The sequence below is a fragment of the Contarinia nasturtii genome, unplaced genomic scaffold (assembly GCF_009176525.2).
Source record: "Contarinia nasturtii isolate CC-2019 unplaced genomic scaffold, AAFC_CNas_1.1 Cnas_scaffold_414, whole genome shotgun sequence".
NCBI classification, from domain to species: Eukaryota; Metazoa; Arthropoda; class Insecta; order Diptera; family Cecidomyiidae; genus Contarinia; species Contarinia nasturtii.
This window is the reverse complement of record NW_022197768.1, coordinates 4,351,611-4,373,721: the sequence shown is the minus strand read 5'-3', so window position 1 is coordinate 4,373,721 and position 22,111 is coordinate 4,351,611. Positions and strand designations below refer to the sequence as shown.

The 22,111-nt window shown below is 33.6% G+C and overlaps 5 protein-coding genes across 9 annotated transcripts in view; 2 read left to right on the top strand and 3 right to left on the bottom strand.

Moving 5' to 3' along the window:
- The window catches only part of LOC116338641 (doublesex- and mab-3-related transcription factor A2), a 13,251-nt gene extending 8,305 nt beyond the window's left edge, over positions 1 to 4,946 (bottom strand). For both annotated transcript variants that reach the window (XM_031764042.1, XM_031764043.1), the window contains exons 1-4: positions 4,205 to 4,946; positions 3,106 to 3,207; positions 2,743 to 2,962; positions 2,470 to 2,553 (exon numbers count right to left, since the gene is read on the bottom strand). In XM_031764042.1, the coding sequence (XP_031619902.1) occupies positions 2,470 to 2,553; positions 2,743 to 2,962; positions 3,106 to 3,207; positions 4,205 to 4,351 (553 nt within the window). In that variant the 5' untranslated portion in view covers positions 4,352 to 4,946. The remainder of the gene's footprint in view (positions 1 to 2,469; positions 2,554 to 2,742; positions 2,963 to 3,105; positions 3,208 to 4,204) is intronic.
- A 4,619-nt stretch (positions 4,947 to 9,565) lies between these two features.
- LOC116338531 (uncharacterized transmembrane protein DDB_G0289901) lies at positions 9,566 to 15,456 on the top strand. Of its 4 annotated transcripts, XM_031763867.1 has the most exons (5): positions 9,755 to 9,902; positions 10,051 to 10,100; positions 10,208 to 10,311; positions 13,216 to 13,978; positions 14,065 to 15,456. In XM_031763867.1, exons 3-5 carry the CDS (start codon positions 10,288 to 10,290, stop codon positions 14,733 to 14,735), a joined length of 1,458 nt encoding a protein of 485 aa, XP_031619727.1. In that variant the 5' UTR covers positions 9,755 to 9,902; positions 10,051 to 10,100; positions 10,208 to 10,287; the 3' UTR covers positions 14,736 to 15,456. The 4 variants fall into 4 exon arrangements, with proteins under 4 accessions (XP_031619725.1, XP_031619727.1, XP_031619723.1 ...); XM_031763865.1 differs by lacking the exons at positions 9,755 to 9,902; positions 10,051 to 10,100 and adding an exon at positions 9,566 to 9,710; XM_031763863.1 differs by lacking the exon at positions 10,051 to 10,100.
- LOC116338532 (probable serine/threonine-protein kinase cdc7) lies at positions 15,451 to 17,073 on the bottom strand. Its single transcript, XM_031763868.1, has 4 exons — positions 16,940 to 17,073; positions 16,526 to 16,732; positions 16,328 to 16,442; positions 15,451 to 16,231 (listed from the first exon to the last, which is right to left on the bottom strand). The coding sequence occupies exons 2-4, from the start codon at positions 16,730 to 16,732 to the stop codon at positions 15,798 to 15,800; spliced, it is 756 nt and encodes a 251-aa protein (XP_031619728.1). The 5' UTR covers positions 16,940 to 17,073; the 3' UTR covers positions 15,451 to 15,797.
- Positions 17,074 to 19,941: 2,868 nt separating this feature from the next.
- LOC116338508 (N-alpha-acetyltransferase 40) lies at positions 19,942 to 20,862 on the top strand. Its single transcript, XM_031763825.1, has 2 exons — positions 19,942 to 20,439; positions 20,508 to 20,862. The coding sequence occupies exons 1-2, from the start codon at positions 20,072 to 20,074 to the stop codon at positions 20,740 to 20,742; spliced, it is 603 nt and encodes a 200-aa protein (XP_031619685.1). The 5' UTR covers positions 19,942 to 20,071; the 3' UTR covers positions 20,743 to 20,862.
- On the bottom strand, positions 20,853 to 22,029 carry LOC116338507 (putative pterin-4-alpha-carbinolamine dehydratase). The gene is made up of 3 exons (XM_031763824.1): positions 21,549 to 22,029; positions 21,220 to 21,339; positions 20,853 to 21,153 (listed from the first exon to the last, which is right to left on the bottom strand). The coding sequence occupies exons 1-3, from the start codon at positions 21,930 to 21,932 to the stop codon at positions 20,986 to 20,988; spliced, it is 672 nt and encodes a 223-aa protein (XP_031619684.1). The 5' UTR covers positions 21,933 to 22,029; the 3' UTR covers positions 20,853 to 20,985.
- Positions 22,030 to 22,111: the final 82 nt, after the last annotated feature.

The window sequence follows — 22,111 nt, the reverse complement described above, 5'->3', positions numbered from 1 at the left end:
TCTCTCTCTCTCTCTCTCTCTCTCTCTCTCTCTCTCTCTCTCTCTCTCTCTCACAGCAATTCTGATAATTATCGCGCGTACATTTGTGTGAAGTTTGAATTAATATAAATGAACAATTAAAATGAAATGAATCAGATGCTGGGCATCGTGCTATGATTGGGGTCGATCATAGTATATCGATAAATGTATAAAAAAAAGAAATATCTTAATGCAAAAATCACATTTACAACTGAAACTTTTTCATTAAATTTTATATTATTCATTTATGTCAGATTCAATTCGCTCGTGCATTTTTTTTCACCACTTCGGTCATCAGTTTATTACATTGACCAATTAATTAAATAAACGATTATAATTAGTTCGATATAACCAATTTCATTGTAACACTGCATAACAACATCGAATTTAATTTCCCCCAAAAATACGAAAAAATAGATAAATCGTCGATGGAATCATTTAAACAAAAATCGACTTTTAATGGGATAATAAAAAAATGACGGCCAAAAAGAGAGAGCCAACTATTTTTCGGAAACACAAAAATTTCATTTTGGTAAACGATTAAAATAATTGGTATAATTTTTGTATTTTGCGAAACCAATTGAAATCGCCGAAATTGAATGGGAAATTCAACATTCAATAGTTTGTTTTTATTTTAATGTCATTTTCTCTTTGCGTCTCTCTCTATATATCTCTTTCTCGCTTCCTCATTCTTTTTTTAGTTACCCTCGCTCTCTCTCTCTCTCTCTCTCTCTCTGTGTGTGTGTGTCTTTTTTGCTCATGTGCAAAATGCTTACTATCGCCGATTGCATTATATTCGAGATTGAGCTCTATCTCACTCGTCGTTTTTAAAGTGAAGTGGACGCTTTCAACCATTTAAATGGTGAATGATTTTTTATTTTACAATTTTTCTGCTATTCATTCAGTTTCGACCCTATTCTTTTTGGCCATTGGTCATTGCGCCGTAGATTTGTGTGTTTAAAATTTGATGAATATCGAAAAAGGTAAGAAATGTATATTTAAAAAGTCCTGCTGAAAGTATATACTTTTATTTTGATTTCATTTTGTTCAAGTTGTTTGAATTTAAAAACTTAACAATTTAAAAAAAACACGCTTTTATATTTAAAAATTGCAAACTGAATGGACATTGATGAATGCGTACTGTAAATTCATCTCGTTGCATTGCACACACACAATTTTATTCTGTTGTTGTTATTGTTTTTTTTTTCTCTCTTTCGAATGCGAATTTGATATTTGGTTTTCACGCAACAGCGAAAAATCAACACATAAGTAAGCGTACAATTGAAGGGAGCAATGTGGAGCTGTGTGTACGCGCACCATACTCATTCAACCATGTAATCACTCTATATAAATGGTTGTTTCCTTTATTTCGTTTGATTTTTAGTTGGTTTAAAACACATTATACACAATTAAATTCACGTGGTTTTTTTTCTTTTTGCAACGACATTTGAATGCGTCTTTTTTTTCGATGGATTTTTGTTTGTAAGTGTATTTCTGTAGCTATCACTTATGAACTATGGCCATGATCAGAGAGAACCGTTGCTATTTTTCCAACCACTTTTGTCGATTATTTGTCGAAAATAAATAATGCAGAAAAATGGACTTTTCAAAAATAAAACTTTACAATTGTGAGCGTGTCTGTGGGAAAAACAGAGAGACCGAGAGGGAAGGAGACTGAATGGGGAAAAATAGAAGAAAAATACACAAAACCAAGAGTCACTTTCGATGTTTAAATTATTATTTTTATATTTGCAAATGAAATAAACAGAAACAACAAATTGACCATTTCATGCAACCTCTTCTTCATTTTCAGACTGATCGCTTAGCATGTACGTTTACTTTTCAATTTATAGCTTTTCATTAGTCGAACGAATGTGATTCAAAGTGTGTCTTTGATGGGTGAGGTGCAAATGATAACCATTTTTTTACCGCAAATCTAAATCTAGATTAAATGCCGTCGGAGATGTCAATTTTACACCCCAGCTTGTATAATTTATCAAATATTTATGGTTCCGTTGTTAATTTTCAATGAAAAGAAAAACCTTGAACTTGTATTTGTTACATTTGTGTTTTTTTTTGTTGTAACATTCGTTACAAAAAAAGTCAATTATTTAAATAAAATTCTGCTTTATAAATCGATTAAATATTCATTAATTGAAAATAAAAGTCAATTCAAAGCCAAGTGAACGTCCAATATTAGGTTTGTAATTGTGTTTTTGTGTGTGAAATTATTGCATTTTGTTTGAATGCAAGAAACTTTATATGGCAAACCATATTGAACAGATCGAAAATGGCAAAAACTGTACATGCGAATGAATACGAATAATTCACAAATATGAACATAACAAAATCGATTCATATACACTAAATGGTATTGGCATTTTGTGGATTCATTCGAATTTGCATAATTGTAACATTTCTAACATTTATTTATTTATAAATATTACTTACCCGGACTTTCGTTATCGATGCGTTCCGGTGAATAAGTAGTTCCAGTACGATCGGATCTAATCCTTTGATGATGAGATTCGACATCTGTCACATTGGCCAAGAACCGTTGCATGTAAAATAGCAGAAGCAATAAATAAATTAGTAACCGCTGTTTCTGTGCTTTTTTCATACACTTCTAATCTTAACGAAGGATTTAATAGATTAAAGAGTGATAACGCTTGAAAATCCAAAATAAACGAATTCCTTCAAATATGCCGATTTTAAATTGTTTACCTGACTCACTGCTACTGAAGTGAACACGTTGTCCCATCTCATGATCATTGTGCGGTGAGGATAGGCCTGTGTGATAATTTCCCGGTGGTTGAATATTGTTTTCTGTTTGCTGTTTTCTAGCTGGTTGCTGTTGTTGTGGTTGGCCTGGCACTGATGAATACAATAAACCCAATTCACGCGCTTCATTCTCTTCTTGTGCCTGTTGCCGTCGCAATGCCACCTAATCGTCATACAGACACACATCCAATAAGAAATGTTTTTTATTCGATAAATTTTTCTCATATATTTTCGCTCTCATTGGCAATTTCAATGAGTGAATGCAAAAAAAGAGTTCGTTCTTTTTTAATTTATATATAGGCTCACCTGTGCGGCCATAACCCGTTGTCGTTCAGCAATTAGTGTACATTTAGCACAAACGCAATCGCGCCATCGACAGTATCGTTTGTGACCCTTTAACGCACTCACCTATCACAATTCAGTTAAACAAAATTAATGTATAAGCTTTAAATGAAATATCATTTATTTTCTTTTGTTCTTCTGTAGCTAGGAACAACAAAATAATTAGAAAATTGCCGTATTTGAATGAAACGAATGCGAGCGAATTTCTCAAAACATCAAAATATATTCTAAATCACAGGGAAAGTTATTCATCAACCGTCACATTTGCAAACTGAAAATGAGCATGATTTGAATGACACCCTTATTGTTAGAAGAGTGAAGAAAAACAAATTATAAATAAACTTCCGACGCAATGAACAACATTCATAAATTAATAACAAAAGTGTTAGATGAATGTCACCAACACTGTTTTTTTCTTCTTCGTCATCGTCATCATCAAAAAGCTTGTACTGTCGAGTGTTTAATTTAACCAATACAAACTGAATTTATTCAACATTTAAAAGAATTGCCTCGATGTGATTCTTAACAAAAGTGTTAGTGGTTGTGTAGCAAACATTGTGCCAGAGATGTGAAAAAGAAGCAAATATGAAAATCGTCATAGCAAATGGAAAGGTCGGTTGGAAAATTTTTGCCATTTAACTGGCTATATAAATGAGAACACTTACATATGGTAATACACAACATACTCATACGCAATGGAGATAAAGCATTTAATTATTGTACCGTTTTTCTCCCCGCTTAATTTAAAATAATAAAAGCCACTTTACAGTTAATGCAAAGCCGTAATGAAGTAATAAGTGTTCGTGGATTTGAAGTTACAATGCCATTCGACAAACACCAAAACGTTATATTAAACACAACATAGAAAATGAAATTGTTAAGCCATCATTAAGTCATGTTAATTTGAAATTATTTTCTTCTCATCTCAAGTCATAATTGTTCTTTTCAACTCGGATGCATTTTACTGTTTACGGATTTGATGAATAATGGCAATTAAACCAAATATTTCAAATCAACACAAATTGATAATGGTCTTATTTTTTGTTTGGCTTTTTGTACTTACAACACCATGATTTCGGCATCGAGCACATTTTGGTGTGCGTTGATAGCGTTCAGATGCGGCACGTAGAAAGAAAGCCGGTGGCAAAGCTCCCAAGACTGGATGTTGCGACATTAGATTCGTCATATCAACACCACTAGGTAGACTCATATTACTTTGAAAAACCAACTAAATATTTAAAATCTTTTTTGATCTTTGTCTTTATGAAACGGTTTGTTTTCAGTCAATGACACCCGAAAATATTATTTCGTTTTTCTTTTGTTCGGTCACAAATATCATGTAAATTGAAAAATATCGATCATATTTATGTGCACATTATCAAAATTCACTTGAAATCACTTCAACGCTTCGCTTATTTGTTTCGGATTCAATTTTAATTCAAGGTTTGGTAAGTCATTGTCTATTACTTCCTCAAAAGGCACTACAATTCAAAGCGAAAAACAAAACTGGAAACAATTCTTTACACTAACGAAAAAAAGAAACTAATCGACACCAATAAACTTATTTTTACTCTCGCCTTAGAAAAGTTCATATCAAATTGGATGTGTGCTTTTTTTGTGGTATCGCATTAAATGTTTCTAAATTGTGTAAATCGTTGGAAAAATTGAAAAAAAAAACCTTTTTTCATTCAAATTGAAAATATCAATTTGTAAATCGAATGAAACAAGTATTATGATGAATGGTTGATGGTGTGAATAAGCTACAGATTGATACAACCAGGAACGACACAAGTACAACGTTACACGTCAAACATTCAAATGCAACTGAAACGAAAAAATAATAATAATTCTTATCCAACCAACCAAATCCATTTGAAAATGTTAATATTTCAGGTTGGGAAGTATACCCACATCAACAACCACTACAACAAATGGCAACGGCAACGAAAACGACAACAGTACAAGAGAAACAAGGGGCAAGAGTGAGACAGAGAGGAAAAACACACATCAATATGAAATGAAACGAAAAATAGAGAGTTGGAAAAAGAACAAAAACGAAGTAGAAGAGGAAAAAAAAGAACACAAACAAAATGTGAATCGTATTGAATACAACATTATATACATTATTGCCGTCACAGTCGTTGGCTCTCAACTGTATAACATTGGTAGCAGCAACACACAACCACAATGAAATGGCACGTAATTTTCGATGCTACACAAGCGCAAGTAAGCACACGTGCAGGAGAGCAGGCAGGCTGAAAGGCAGGCAGGGATATGAATTGCACACATGCGAAAGGCCCACTTCCATTTGAATCGATGGCACACAAATCGAACGCGCCACTGAGCAAATGGTAGTGAGGCTAAGAAGAAGCACAGTAGCGAACATTTCTCAAATCACACTCGGCTCTTTCTATTGGAAAATTGAAGTTGAGCCGAACGAGTTGGTCAATGTGTTTGTGTGCACTCACAGAATGATCGAGCATGTATTTGCAGCAAAAAAAAGCATTTCAAGCTAAAAAAAATTAATAATATGATCACACACGAGATGTGTAGTTTTGAATGAGATAAAAACGTGAAAATCGTTAGCATGTAACATCTTTTAACGCACAATCTTCAACAAATGGATCATTCTTCTGCAAAATATCACTTAATTTGAGTCTTTTACTGTTCCATGTAAAAGAGTTAACTTTTGCTGATATGTCAATCATGGACGTAAGAGGCTTAAAAATGTAAAGTTTCAGATTGCAATTGGTTCTTTAAAGAGTACAGTTTACTTGCTTATCTTTTTTCTTTTTTAAAGTCTTCTTAAACTCGTTCAATGCATAGAAATTTGTTTCTGTTGTGAGTTCAACACATCTTACCAGTTACCGTTTGAGATCGCTACATGTGTATCACTGCTGAGCGAATGGATTCGCACGCATATTGTGCATACATGTATATGTGCAATTCGGCGTATTCATTCAGCTTCATCTAGGTGTCTATTTGAAGCGAGTAAACGCAAGCAATCTTTGACCTAAATGGTGTGGCATATTTTATGTAGCGCATTGCCTATACATTAAGGGGTGGATATTTCTTTTTTTTACCATCTCTCTGTGTGTCATTGCTTGCTTTTGTCTCTTTATCATCATTTTCTTCGTATTCACCGACCTTACTCTCGCTACATACATACAATACACATCATTTGTATACATTATTTCGATATATAGATTCAGTTACTGCTTTTGTACGTTACGCTACACGTTCAAAGGTGTCTGTTTGGTTTCGGTTTGGCGCTCGATACAACATATTTAATATCCATTTTGAATACAGTTTAATACAATATTCAAGGGGTGGTACTAAAAACCATTTTATAAGTGTATCTGTGGCTGACTCAACACGGATGGATACATACCATATATTACCTACAATGACCATATCGCATGAGAGAAATGTGAAAAATATAAACTGTATTTTATGTGTGAAATTCTGCACTCTCTCGCTCTCTCTCTCTCTTTGTGTGTGTATACATTGGCAAATAGGCACGGAACGTTACACTGCCACAATTACATAAGCACAATCTATCTGGATATATACATAAATGCGATGGATACGGATGGATACATGGAAGCGAGAAAGAGAGACAGCGATACGCATACAAATATACGAGCACAATTTATTTTGGTCGGATACTGTGGAAAATGAATTTAATTTCAATTTACACTTGCAACAGACTTGTGTCTGTCACATCACACTTATAGTGCAAATGAAAATTATTGCACGACGAAGGGTGGCCTTTTGTTTTTGTACGTCAAAATTTCTGTAATTTATGCCATTTATTTTCATATTTTTGTGTATTTGCTGTTTTCATCCAACGCAGCAACTACAATGCAGCAAACATTTTCATAATTTAATATAAAATATTTTATTGCTCGAAACAATTGTGAATATTGTTTGTAGTATCGCGTTCGCGACATCAAATATACATATAATTTTGTCATTTGTATTCATTAGTTGAACGCTACACAGTGTTTAGTTTTTGTTCATATTTTTTTTTTGCCATTTCAACAATCGTGCACTTTTTTTTAACCAGATTCAAATCTCATGAAATTTACTTTTTCTTGTACTTTTGTTACTTTTCAATCTATTTTTAATTAGAATTTCTTTCTTATTTGAATTTCACAAATATTTTTTTCATTTTATTCATGATATTTTTGCTAGCTACTTTAAGTGAGTTAAACCGTATCATCAATTGAATTGAGTCGGTATCAAAGCAAGGTTTGCCGACGGCTTTATATTACATCTTCATCTATTTTATTCGATTTTATCTAAAAACATTCGCTTCGTTCATGAACTTATATTGACTTGAAGATATTTCTTCGTAAATAATGTCTTTGCTCCAATCAAATTTGCATTGAATTGAATTAAAGTGATATAATGATTGATCGGCACGCAGAAAATGTGAATTAATTCCATCGAAGTGCTCAAATGATTATATTTTCATTACAATAGTAACTGTTGAGCGGTTGTAGCATGTGTGCGTGCTTGTATGCAAAAGAATTTATCATGTTTACTACACTTGAATGCATTTTCAACAGTTTTATTTCGATTTGTTACGTTGATTGGTTTTTACCAATGGAGATTGGTGTTGCGGTGCATATATTGTGTTTCTGTTGCAAAATCCGATGCGATGTTGCGAATAAAATCACATGTTTGTTTTTATTTTGTTTGTGTATTTTTGTGGATAGAGAGGCGTGTTTTTCACTTTGTGACGCCTACTTTACAACCAACAGCAACATGCTGAAAACAGAACTGTCATTTATGACGCGTAGGTGGGGTTAGATTGGTACGGAAAATGTTATTATTTGGATAAAATTATACACTATGTACTATTTTACTCGCTGATTGGCAACGAATTTATTTAAACAGAAGTATCAAATTGTTGCATTTCGACCTGCCAACTCATTCAATGAATGTTTGAATGGCGATGAAACTGTGCTAAATTTAGACGCACATAATCGCTCACGTGCTCGACTCACCAGCAAAATACTCTTCTAGTTAGTTAATTCATTGGCGTAATTTTTTTTTTTTTAAATAATTTAATCAGATTTTCATAATTGTAACACTATCAACGTACTTATTCATTAGAAAATGGCTTCTTTTTATGGCATACTTTTTAAATACTAGAAGATGGCACAAACAAAACCGCAAATAAACCAAAAGTTTAAACTTAAAGAGTTTACAAACAAAAAAAATTATTTTATTTCTAGAATGAAAATGTTCAATCAACTCTAAATTGTTTATAGTAATAATTGCCGAAAAAAGTGGAGAAAAATGGAGTTTTACATTGGCAAAAGCTTATGGGACGCCATCTTTTAGCTAGTAGAATAAAGCTTTTTGCATTCGATCACAATACTATTGTGGACCACTTGTTTCTTTTTTGTATGGAGCCTTTTTGTCAAATTCAAATTAAGTGTGATTGCCGGAAAATTTGCGAGAGCTCATATTGATACCACAATTCCATTCGTCAACGAAAAAAAAGCAAAACATTTCTTACAGTGACTTGTTCTTTTGCTAACGGCTACTCCGGAATAATTTCGTTGGAATAAAAAAATGCACATTTATAATTTGATAGAATTACACAAGAATTCGTGATGGACAACTATTAAGTATACAGTCGAGTATTGTATTTTTTTACATTCTTTCTTCTTTTGCAATAGCAAATGAATAATAATTGTCCATTTATACGATGGTTTGAGAACTAGGCAAACAATTGCAATGAATCAAACACAATTGGTTATTTTACGTAATTCTCGCCTCACAGAATCATGACAAATAAATCAGCAAAATCGATCAAAGTGTATAATTTTTCGAGACAGATAGACATTTAATAGATTTCTCGTTGGAATATTTCACTCTAATGTATGCTTTTATTAATTTCGGAATTGATGATTTCGTCGACGACGACGACGATGGCGTCGATTTTGATTTGTAGTATTTAACAGCGATCGTTTTTGAACTTGTGTCAAAAGAAACGCCTTTATAAATGGGATAATTTTCATATTTGCGATTGAGAAAAAACAAAAGTTTTGCATTGCCGTGGGCCAGAGGTTAATGCGTAATCGTTTTCAAACGGAACATATTGTGCTATCTAATATTTAATTTCTCGTATGCAGATCGATTGTAATTATTTAATTAATGATGATTTACGTAGAATAAAACGCACACGCGCGCCCATCGCATCACAAAATATCCCAATGAATCACTGTACAGTTGTTTCAAAAGTGTATTGTGGTCGATAGACCCCGAAAATAGAATTGCATTAGTGCAACATGAAAAGCGCAACCAATACATGCACACCAAACAGTCAATCACTCATGCCAAGCGATTGTACGATTTATGTGTGAGGTGTTCGTTTTGCCCAAAAGAACACTCGCTTACAGCACTTCACTGTACTTACATCGAGAAAGAGTGAATCGACTTGCGTCTCTTACAGAATAAATAAAGCGCTGACGTTTCGACGTGAACGCATGTGCTTTTTTCTTCTCTCTTCTCTTCTTTACAACCGGCGAAGAAAGGTGGAATATATAAAGGTAAAACGTTGTGTTCCAGCATTTCATTTGCATTCAATATTTGACAATGTTCAGACAGTAACGAGTTCGCGCGCATTTGCAACACTCTGTACTCTCTAAGCATCGTTATCAAGTGAATAATATATACACATTCATTCTCTTTCTATCTTTCTCTGTGTGCGCACATCAAAAATCATTGAATATTTTGCATTTGTGAGTGTTTTGTTATTTCGTGTTCTTTAAAACAACAACAATAAAAAAAGGAGAATTTCAATGTAAAGACTGTTACTTAGATTTTCCCATATTTATTTTATTTCTATTTCTTAAATTTAAACGTTGTTTTCCGTATGTATACACGAAGAAAGTGAGATAAGTTCGTGCAATTAGTCAGTCATCTATTTACAGTTAAATGTAAAGAAAAAATTGATGAAAATATCATCCGGATATTTCACGTTATTTACAAATTTGAATTGTGTTAAATAATAGTACTTCTCATTTTCTTCCATTTTTGATTACAGTGTAAAAAAGCATAATTTCAAAGTCATAATTGTTGGTTGATTGGCAAGGCAAAAAAAAACAACATCGACATTTTCCGAAGATGGACGTTAAAACAAATTTACAGGTATGGTGAAGTATATATTTCGATTTATATCTTTCTCTTTCACTCTTTAAATTTCTGTTATAGTTTTTATTGAATTTTCCTTGGTCAAGAAACTATATTTAAATTCAATAAAAAAAATTCATCCACGAAACGAACAAATACACGAACGATGTGATGATCTCGTTTTGTCCTATCTGTCTGTCTGACTAACCCCAAATATAATTTGACCAAAATCAGACTTTAATATAATTTTTACCTAAATTTGTTACCCGAATCAATCATTTAAACATTCAAGTAAATCACTTGAGATAATTACAAATTAATTTAACTCTATTAAAATCCGATCATTATCTGTAAACAAACTTGAATTGAGCACATTAAAATTTGTACATGGTGTATTTCTGTATGGTTTTTTTCTGCTTCTCTGAATCACTGATGAAATGTTAACATTTATTTGATTAACTCTTAGCCTCAGAGCATGGCAATAATTTCGACAAATGCAAAAAAAAAAAATGTGTTAAGAAAGAGGCGAAACAGAAATAATGAATAACTTGTATAAAAACATAGGTATTTATTAAAATTACTTTATCTCCGGCTGCAAATCATCCAGAGTTGAATTAACTAAAACAACAACAACAAAAATATCGACAGCGAACAACCGAAAACGGTTGTGAAAAAAGCCCATACAGACATTAAAGCACGATTGAAGTGCGCGCGCGTATTCTGCATATATGCAATCTTATTAGAAGCGAAATGTGTACCAATCGAATGTAATTTGTATATATCTTTTTGCTATGCGCTTTGTTTTGTTTTGTGTTTTTTTTTTATTTACGTGCTCGTATCTTGAGTCAACCGAGTTGTTATTATATAGTTGATTCGTAACAACTTATTGAAACTGTATGACTCAAATGAGCCAGATTATATCACTGAATTATAGTAGTTGGTAGCATAAAAGTGCGCCAATTTTAATTTGAAACACACAAGAAAAACAGAGACAGCCAACCATTTACCATTTGCTTGTGCTGCTGCAGAATATTAGAACAAAGAAACAAAGCACATTTTTTTTCATGTTTTCTCGATGTGTTTTTGGTTGCTTTATTTTTACCAACTATAATCAGTCAAATAATTCTATGGACTTGCCACAAAATTTACCACATCGCTTAATTCACATGATTGTATACATGAATTTCGAATTTTCGTTTTTGTAAACCAAACAAAACAAAAAACAAACGTCGGCGCATTACAACGAAAAAATAAAATAAAAATAATCATAAATATGACTTGGTTGTAGCACATTAGCGACTTCATAACATTAATAGCTTGCCATTGATGCATACGAACAAGAGGCTAGCGCGCATAGAGTGACAGCAAAAAAGATTGGAAGACAGAATGAGATAGTGAGAGTGAGTGCATGCGCGCGCCCGCACCAATTCAATGTACATTTGAAAGAAAACGCGCAATAAATATTGCAAGCGAAATTTCAACGTAAAATTTTATGATTTTGAAGGCCTCGTCGTCGTCATCGTCGGTGATATGCCGGAGCCAATAAACAATGCAAGCTGTACAATTGTTCGTCGGTTTTGTTGTAATTAATTCGAAGAAAATCATACGAAAATGAAACGCATTCAAGTATTGCCAATATTGAGAAAGAGACGGAGTAACGAAACGTTATTTTGAATATATTCGGCAAATATGTCAGACAACTTTGCACAAAGATTCATGCAGCATCAGAATGGATAACAAATCGAAAATAAAAGTTTAGCAAGAGTCATGATCTACATCAAGTCATGCATTATTGTGTGTTTTTGTGTTTGCCGCATGAAATTAATCGTGATGGTAATATTGCCAAAAAAAAAAATGTTATTCAAATAAAAATAAGCAACAATTTAAAAAAAAGAGGAGCAAATGAAATGTAGAGCAGTGAAACAATTTTCGTTTGTTTGTTTCATATTGCAAAAGCATTTTGAATTGCCGCAGATGGAGCAAATTACACGCGAATAACTGTGAAAATATATACTCTTTTTTTCTTCTTAATTTCTGCCCTTTGTGCGCGCACGCATATGGTAGATAGGTAACTAGTTGTCTAAGTTCATGTAATTAAAACAATTGAATTGAATATATTCTTTTAGTTTTGTTTTTCTTTATCATCGACTTTTTTCCGACACCTACAATGTTCTGACACATTCGACGTGAATCTGAAACTAAATCAAACTTAACACGATCTGGTTTAAACTACTTCTTCTTATTTTTTTGTTCTTGTATTACCATTGCGAGCGCGCGCGAGACCTAATTTTTATCATTCATCTGGAATATCGAAGATCAGCACAAGAGAGCTAAAGATATATTATAAATTGTACAAACGCGCGCGAGCGCATGTACATACTTATGCTGATTGTCACGCCAATAAACCACACGATGAGAGAAAATATGAGAATGCCACTCAACAAAAGCAAACAAGGTGTAAATCTCTACCCACATACAAATACGTCTACACATAAATCTTTCAATTGAATTTACAATAAAAAAACACACAAACACCATTTTTGCTGAATGTTTTTATTGACTTAATGCTCAATTTCAATTTCGTGTCGTGTCAATGGGAATAGAAAAGTAGAAATCGTATTTTTTTTTCGACTTTCGCGGCAACCAACTATCTCTGTGTGCACTCCTCATAAATTTCATCGTTATCTTTTGTTGCTCATTACAATGTTTGTCTTCAATTATTATTTTAGCATCCGATTGGTTTTTTTATGAACCAAAACCAAAGTTGTCGTTGAAACCGACGAAAAAATAAAAACAAAATGAAAAATGACATTTCACTATTTTCGCCTGTGTTTCGCATATGGTTGTGCAGCATTCCAGGTTAAAGACAATTGTTTAGATAACTTGTTTGTTTGTTTTTTTTTTCTTTCCATTTCATTTCAGGTTATTATATGTATGATCGCATTTTTTGAATGCGATGCAGCCGCATTGTTGCGAACACCAAAAGTTTACAATGCATTGATAACGACCGATCAAAATCTAACACCAAGCCGTGCCTATCCCGTAATACAACCAGCACTTCAAGATCCATTCTTTTATGGACCCTATGGATATACTCCATACGGTGGTTATTATGATCCATTCGGTTTCAATCCATTTGAATCGGCTGCATATGTACCAAAATATGGTGCCAATGCCGATGGAACGATCAATGTGAATGCGGCAACCGATGAAAGTGTACAGCGAAGTGCAAGTGCTGGAAAAGATGAAACGGCTGTTATTCAAAATACAAACACTGAAAAATCACCGATTCCATTGAATGAGTTTGGTTTTCCGCCGAGTTTAATTCAACTTTCACCGGGCAAAAATCCAGTGAATCTTGCACCATTTGCGTACAATTCATATCCATTGATCTACGATCAATTCTCTGGTTACCCGCAGTCAGCATATTTACCACATTTTGGCGTTTTGCCTCAGACAGCCTATGGACCATATGCTGGTATAACTCCGACAGCTATTGACGGCAGTATTGGTGGCGAAAAAGCACCGATTGGAAGCAATTTTGGTGGAGCACCAGGTGCCGGTGGAGTTGGAAATGTCGGTGGTAATGGAAATGTTGGTGGAGTAGGAAATACCGCTGGACTTGTTCCCGGATTCGCCAATTCCGGAGTTCCAGTCGCCACACCAATCGCTCCAGGTGTAGCAGGTAATTTTATTTCATCAATATTTAATACAGTTAATTCAGTTGGAAAAAAATTGTTTCACTTCAAATTTTGTTTGTGTTTGATGAAGGTTTAAATGGTCCAGCACCACCTCAATCAGCATATGGCACGGTCGCTGATGCGCTAAATCCCATTTACTTCGATCGCGAAAATGGTGTGAGTCAAGGTGGTGGATTTAATCCGGCTGCCAATTATGGCGATAATGGTGGTATCAATAATGGCGTTAACAATGGAATTGGAAATGGAAAAGTAAACGATGTCAATGGTGGTTATGATGGCAGCGGTATTGATGATTTAAATAATAATGGTTTTAGAACGGCCGCTAGTAATAATGCAGCATACGGTGGCGTTAATGGAAATCGTTCAGCGAATAGAGGTGTTGTGAATGATGCTCGATTAAGAGGATCGGCCCCAAGCACTTCTGGAAATGCCCAAAGTTCAGGTGTAGGCATTCGTTCCACATCATCATCTTCATCAACATCAACATCATCCAATGCAGCATCTGGTTCGGGCTCGAATTCGGCTGGCGATAGTGAAAACAGAAACAACAAAAACGCCGTCACTAGCAACGCTAGTAATGGTGGTGGTGTAGGCTTTCGAAGTTCGTCGCCATCATCCAGGTCACAAGGTCAATCATCATTTTCTTCATCGAATGGATCGCAAGGTCAATCATCATTTTCTTCATCGAATGGATCGCAAGGTAGTTTTGTGAGTGGCTCACAGAATATTGCAAAAAATTAAATGATTTGAATAAATAAAATGGATCGAATCATAAGAATTTACGATATAATGTATTTATGTTGTGCATTAAGCATTCTTCCCATTTAAGTCTTTCGTTCAAGGCTCATTCCAACGAAATAACTAAATATTTATTTATTTTACGAGCCACTACGAAATTGAACATCACAGAAAATTTAACGAACATTTAGGCTTAGATTTTGTTTATAAGACGATAGTAAAAATTATATTATTATTTTTGTTCACATATATCTGGAAGCTAGAGTTATTAAACACATTCCTTCATTTTTTCAAAACAAAGAAAAGCCAAACATTCAGATTAGAATACGTTTAAACTATTGAAGTTTGTCGTTATTTGAAATGCTTGACATGTTAGAAATATTATTATTATTATTATTTTTCAAAAGAAAATCATGAGTTATTGTTTTGTACTGTCAAATTTTTAAAAGAAATAAACAGATCCCAAAAATGAAAATGTTATAATGTATTTTGAGAAGAATGAGAGAAAATAAAAACAAAAAACACGGCAGTAGCATACATTATTTGAATCATTTGAAGTTATTGCGTCAAAAAGGTACATATTTATTCCACTCAACGGATACAAGAATAAACATAGCTCGGACCGATAATCAAACATACTAAATAATAATGTGACGCATAAAGGCAATACAGAAAACGAAACAAAAAAAAAATTAAAATAAGGAAACAATCACATGAATACAGTGAGTAGCATACTAATTAATTCAATAAATTTCGTACAAAACACATTTTATTTTGTGTGCTTCAAATGGTTTAGATTTCAGATTTTTAAAAATATTGTGTGTGTGTTTTTTTTTGTAGTTTATTGCATTGGAAAAGAAATAAAAGGCAAACAAACAGATAAATATTGCGTCATTCGGGGAAGGAAGCCGCTTTCTTTTCAAAATCACATAGAATCCGAACCGAGAGATTATATGCCCATTTGAAATTGAATTATGCTAAAGATATATGTCGCTTCATTGGTATATTTAATTATGTTGCTGTGCTTGGATTAGTTTCCTGCCGATGTTTTTTTTTTATTTATCATTATTGATTTTTTGCTTGATCGGATTCAGGTTGCTGCTGTTGTTGATCTTTTGCGATTGCATCGCTTTCCACGACTACAGCTTCATTATCATCACCATTGTTATTGCTATTATTTTCATTGTTGTCCTCGTTGTCACTACTATTATTGTTTGGTGGATTATCGCCATTATTGTTGCTTGGTGAAGCTGGAACAATCGAAATTCCAGGCACACTGACACCGCCCGCACTGGCGATTATATTTTGTTGTTCCTGTTGCCATTGTTGTTGTAATTCAATTAATTGTTTTTGCTGCTCCAATGCTTGTTGATTTAATAGATTTTGTTGATCAACGGCCTCTTGCAATTGTCGTTCATCCTCTTCACGTTGACGATCCAATGCCTCTTGTAATTCATCTCTTTGCTTTTGCAATAAATCCTTTGCTTTTTGCTGTTCGCCTACAATTTTCAAAAAGGTTTTCAAATCCATTTTTACATTGAATCAAATAATTAATTCAACGAAACAAAAAATAAATATGTATGAACAACACTTACGTTGTTCTTCTTCTGATGTTGGCTGTGATTGAAGCAAGATTGTTGTTGGGGCCGTCAATATTGGGAACGGATTGATGGCATATGAAACACCCAAATTATCAATAGCACGAAGATTCTAAATAATACAAAAAAAAAACCAAAAATTTAGACGAAAGTACAAGCCGTGTAACCACCAACAATATGATTTATGTATATTACACTAGCTATAAGAGGTGATACTGTTTGAAATGATTGTCCTTCAGCAATGGCATATGCAAAATTTCCACCTAATCGTTCCGATTGAACAATGGCCGAATCACGCTGTGGTGATCGTAGGAGTGTGGACGTTGATGGTATGATCACGATTGGTCCAACACCAGCACTAACAATCGACACTATGGCCGAGATCACAAGTAACACTTTCATCTAATCCAAAAAAAAGTTATTCGATTAAAAAAAATCTAAAAAGAAAATAGAACGAAAGCACAAAATTGAACTAATTCTATATATATTTTTTAAAATATTAATTAGAATAGTTAATTGGATTATAATCGAAATGATTAGAATGGTAATTTTTTCGAATTTTGAACTAGCTGAAATGGAAAATCGAAACGAAATCGAAAAATAACACACTTTATTCTTTTTTATGACAACGAATGAAGAGCACGTCGAAGATTGATATAATATGTTTAAGCTGCAAACACTTAATCAGATCATCCTTACTTGTGGAGACCTTTATATAGATGTTAGCCATTCTCTTTTGCAAAGCAATGAGTCGCTGACGGCGACGACGGCGGCCTACCCAATTGTTTTTCACAAGACGAAACTAGATCTGGATAACACACGATATACATACAGGGCGTATAGAAGATTAAGTGTGAAGAGTAACTACTTAATGCAATCTGCATACATACACGAGCCGCAGATAAATTACGTAGATGGACTTTTGTAAAAGACCTTTTTTCTGTTAAGTTACTTCGTATTCTGATTGTAAAATGATGCGCTTGTATGGGTGCTCGCGCTCGCACCCATCACAATATGGGTGACGAAGCAACAAATATGTATAATTATTGTTATTTAAAGCTGATCGACTGTGGTGACCATCACCACTCACAAATCATCGCACATAAATAATTCGTGAGGCGAAATCGGTATTACAAACAAGACGGCGACTGTTTTTTTCTTCTCTGCTTCATTTTTCGGCGGTCAATTGTGCGTAATTCTTGACTTACGCGATATGTTACGTTACGATTGTGCCATGGACAATAATGAATACCAACTCATAATAATCGATTTAACAGAGCAATGCCGAATGGAGGAGCCAAAAGAGAAAAGAATTTCGTAAAATATTTCAATCAGGATTTTTTTTTTTGCTGAAATCAATTAAACATTTTAATTCACTCAACGCCACACAAATCTGAAGAGAGCAGAAATCTAAGAAGAAGAAAAAATCAACAAATCATTCATCTAATCTGGCATCAAGTTTTTTCCATCTCTGTCACATCGATATACTCGATTTTCCTCATTCAAATATTTAGAATATGGTATTGGCATTAGATTGTAATCCAAACCTTCTGAATTATTCAAATTTCAAATCCAATCCGATAAGTTGTGTTTTTTAATGCAATAAAAAGCAACAACAACAAGCGATCTTACTTAATATAGAAACAAGCGTAACAAACGCAATGATACCACATTCCATAATCATGAAAAATTATATTGTTGAATCGTTACCCCGAAACAACAAAAGCGGCGCGACAATGCAATGTAACTAATACGTTTTGTTGACGTGCGATTTATCTAGTTTTCATATTGAAAAATATGGCGTTAATTATATTGTTTGGAATATTGTCACACTTATTCCGTACACCGGACACAACACAATTAAGAAACATGTGTATGTATGTGGATAGGCTTAGCAACATGAGTGAGTATGTTGTTCTTGCTTTCAGTTTTCTGATCGGCTAATTAGACTAGATGATTAGCTAAAACTTGTAATTCATGTTTCAAACAAGACACAAACTGACGGAATACAATGGGAAATGGTGTATGCAATCGAAGTGATTCACTTGAATTGCTGTTGTGCTAATCGCAAGGACAAACACGCGCAATCAATGATAAAGATGCATTTTAATGTATTTGCAATTGAAAGAAGCAACAAAAAAAAAATTGGCTTCGCCTGATTTAATTTGATGTGTAAACAAATGCTCTCCATGAAATGTCGATCTTTCAATTGATATATGATGCGACAAATTAATTCAGTAAATTTGTCTAAATGTTATGTATTCGATTTCAATTTTACGGTTTTAAGTGTGTTTGCGTTGTCTATGTTTTAGATCAATGTTCGTTTTAATCAGAGCGTGCCGCATCTTCACAAGATCATTGCATAATTAAACTGATATTCGTGTTTTGTGTTCTGATTCAAATCAAAAACCCCAGGTCGATCAAATTTCCATTTTAAAAAACGGTTGTATCAATTTCAAATACGTTTCACTTCTATACAAGTCTTCATAAATTTACTCGGATTGTAATTGAAATCCTATAAATATCGATGCAAATGCACTTGAATTTCCATTCATATTCCATATGCGATAAAAAAAAGTGCAATTAAATTCAATTCATTCCACGAAGCGATTCAAGTCATTAAAAAACAAAATATAGTATTCATTAAACAATTCAATAGCATCAATAAATGCGGTCCGTCACTTTGAAATCGCATCAATTTGTTAAAATGTCTTTTTTTCAATTCCACTATCGTCAACGTCGTTGTCATCATGTTGATTTATTGTTTTGTTCACGAGAAAAAAAAACCGATAAGGAACGAAAAAAACGAAAGTAAAAAAGTTTTATTTTGATATAATTTCAATGAATATGCCCTTAACGGTGCGCAATTACAATGTGATCATGCAACGAAGCAGAAATCAATGAAGAACGAAATAATAAAAAAAAAATAATTTCTCAATTAAAATTCGTCTATGCGCTTGCCGCCGTTAAAGACTATAATATTATAAACACAATTTGGGGCCATTTCGAAAGAATAATAAGCAGAAACAATGAGAAAACAAAAAGCATAAACTGACGAAGAAGTTGTCGTCTGGCTTTCCGCGAGTGAGTGTGCCATCGATCGAATGTGCGTTCGCACGCACGCACGCCCATTGAGTTCATTGTCTTGATGTAACTGCATTTTATATTATTCGCATCTTCAACATCGTATCACACGTCCAATTCAATGCACACGAAAAGGCCAAGGATATCGAGGCAATTTACTTCTTGTTCTTCTTTTCAATTTTCTGTAAAAAAACAATAACTCTCATTCTTTTGCTCTGTTATTATACAATTCGATCGAATTTCGTACGCACATTCTAACATTCCAATTTTGTTTACTCTCCGACCTCAGTCGTCATCATTAATTACAGTTCTTTACTTTTGTTTTCATTTACTTTCCAATTTTGTTTCGTTGTCGTCATCTGTTGAAAGATCGAATTTCAAAAAAAAAAAAAACATATATATATGAATGATATGTGAAAAGCTCAAAGTTCGTACAATGTGAATGTGCGCGCCTCCATCAATAGAGTACGCCAGTTGATCGTCGTTTGACAGAAATGACATGATGTTTACAATTACGCGCCAAACATTCTTGCACATACAACAATCGATTCATTATTGACGGCAGCAGGCGTTGTGTTGTATCAGTTTATTTTCCTTTAAACATTTTCTCGTATTTTTCGTTGGTTTTTCTACAATTTTTACATTAAATAGAACAAAATGACGGGCATTCCATCGGTGACCAATCAACATAAGAACATTGAAAAAGCAGCAAAAATTAAAAATCCATTGGAACCGTTTGCAAGCGACTTTTCAAAGTATACAAATGGTGATTTTGAAACGAACATTTATTGCAAATGGAAAAATGATATGGACGCCAAAACAGTGAAATGGGCATTCAAATTGGCCGAACGGAATGTTTCATCATTCTATAAGACCGGTCCGATTGGATGGCAACCGAAGGTCAAACAAAGCGATTTAAATAAAAATTGGGCACGTTACTTGGTTGCTACCGATAAACAAAAGAATCCAATCGCATATGCCATGTTCCGATTTGATATGGATTATGGAAACAGTGTACTTTATTGGTAAGCATTTAACAGATATTTTTTCTTTGAATCTCTATTTAAAATGTCAATCATTTGAATTTGTGTAGCTATGAAATGCAAGTGGAAAAAGACTATCAACGAAAAGGTCTTGGACGATTCATCATGAATGCATTGGAGAAAATGGCACGTCATTACCAAATGGAAAAGTTAATACTTACTGTTTTAACCAATAACGAAGCGGCAATTACATTTTTCAAAGGGATTGGCTTTGGTGTTGACGACACAACACCAGATGCTTCCGAAAATTCGGGTTACCAAATTTTAAGTAAATTATTACTTTAGAGAAATAAAACTGAAACTAAAACTGAACTGACTGTATTTATTGTTTTAAGATTTTCATAAATTGATCGATGTGTATTGTCTTTTGTTGTTTACATTAAAACACACATCGATTTTGACGTATAACATTTACTTTTTTTTTAACCATTTCCAAACATATTCAATAAAATTTTACAGAAAATATTATTATCATAAAAATTCGAGAATTATTCGAGATTATTTTTGCTGTTTATTGTCCGTGTTGATTTAAAGAACGCTTTCAACAAAATTGGCTGCGTTGATGTCTCGTTTGCTCAGTCCGCTCACATCATGCGATGAGTATGTAATTTGCACCTTATTGTACACATTAAACCATTCAGGATGATGATCAACCTTATCCGAATACAGAGCAACACGGCTCATGAAGCCGAAGGCCTGTAAAACATTTATCATGATGAAACAGTAACTAAAAAAAACACATGGGTTTCTGCGTGTATGTACCTGGTTGAAATCTTTGAACAAAAATTCCTTATAAATAGCATCACGACCATTCACCAAAGTCCATCCTTTAGCAAGTAATGGCTCCAATAATTCTTTACGTTCGGCATCCGTTAATTTTCCCTGGCAACAAAAAAAAATCGAATAAAAATGAAATCGAACAAAAGATACACATATATTCAACAGTTGTCAGAAACAGTCATTAATAACACCAAAACACATACGCAATTCTTTTTCTTAAAAAACACACAATTTCCATGGAAACCGGAAAAAAATCTCCAATTTTTTTTTGAGTTATTATAAAAGCAAATATTTTCGTAATAAAATCTTACCATTTTCTTGCGAATAGTTTTTACTGTGCAATAGAAACGATTGTGACGTGTAAGTGCTAGCTGTTGATTTACTGAATGATTTTCCCACTGAATGGTATGCGAGTAAACAGGTCTATGTGTTGATGTTACTCTTGTTGTTGTTGCTTTCGAAAAAACAAGTCTCTCACAAGATGCCTGATAAAATTGGTGCTGTGTTGTATTGTTGTGACCTTCGTGCGCAGTGAGTTTGTTGTTGTTGTCTCTTTCTTCATCACATCGACCGAAAGTGGTGGTAAAACGAAGTGTTTGGCTTTTTAAGTAATCACATCGTTTGGTTGACAGCAACATCAATTGTCCAACGAATCGCTGCGCTATTTTGCCAGCAATAATACAATCCATCATCATGTATGTCTTCAAGTGCACTCAATATCTCCTTTATCTTATCGATTTATAGTTGGAAAGTCAAACATTGTGTGAAGACCATTCTTTGTACTGCGTACGCTCAATATTATTGAGGTTATGAATAGTCATTGTCAATTGACATTAAACATGAAACTCAAAAACGTTATCGATTCTAAAAAATA

Coding starts and splice junctions, on each gene's coding strand:
- LOC116338531 (XM_031763865.1), top strand. CDS start 10,288: ATGGACGTTAAAACAAATTTACAG. Junction 10,312..13,215: donor ACGTTAAAACAAATTTACAG/GTATGGTGAAGT, acceptor ATTTCATTTCAG/GTTATTATATGTATGATCGC. Junction 13,979..14,064: donor AATCGCTCCAGGTGTAGCAG/GTAATTTTATTT, acceptor TGTTTGATGAAG/GTTTAAATGGTCCAGCACCA.
- LOC116338532 (XM_031763868.1), bottom strand. CDS start 16,732: ATGAAAGTGTTACTTGTGATCTCGGCCATAGTGTCGATTGTTAGTGCT. Junction 16,443..16,525: donor TATCACCTCTTATAGCTAGT/GTAATATACATA, acceptor TGTATTATTTAG/AATCTTCGTGCTATTGATAA. Junction 16,232..16,327: donor AACATCAGAAGAAGAACAAC/GTAAGTGTTGTT, acceptor TGAAAATTGTAG/GCGAACAGCAAAAAGCAAAG.
- LOC116338508 (XM_031763825.1), top strand. CDS start 20,072: ATGACGGGCATTCCATCGGTGACCAATCAACATAAGAACATTGAAAAA. Junction 20,440..20,507: donor GGAAACAGTGTACTTTATTG/GTAAGCATTTAA, acceptor GAATTTGTGTAG/CTATGAAATGCAAGTGGAAA.
- LOC116338507 (XM_031763824.1), bottom strand. CDS start 21,932: ATGATGATGGATTGTATTATTGCTGGCAAAATAGCGCAGCGATTCGTT. Junction 21,340..21,548: donor AAACTATTCGCAAGAAAATG/GTAAGATTTTAT, acceptor TTTTGTTGCCAG/GGAAAATTAACGGATGCCGA. Junction 21,154..21,219: donor TGTTCAAAGATTTCAACCAG/GTACATACACGC, acceptor AATGTTTTACAG/GCCTTCGGCTTCATGAGCCG.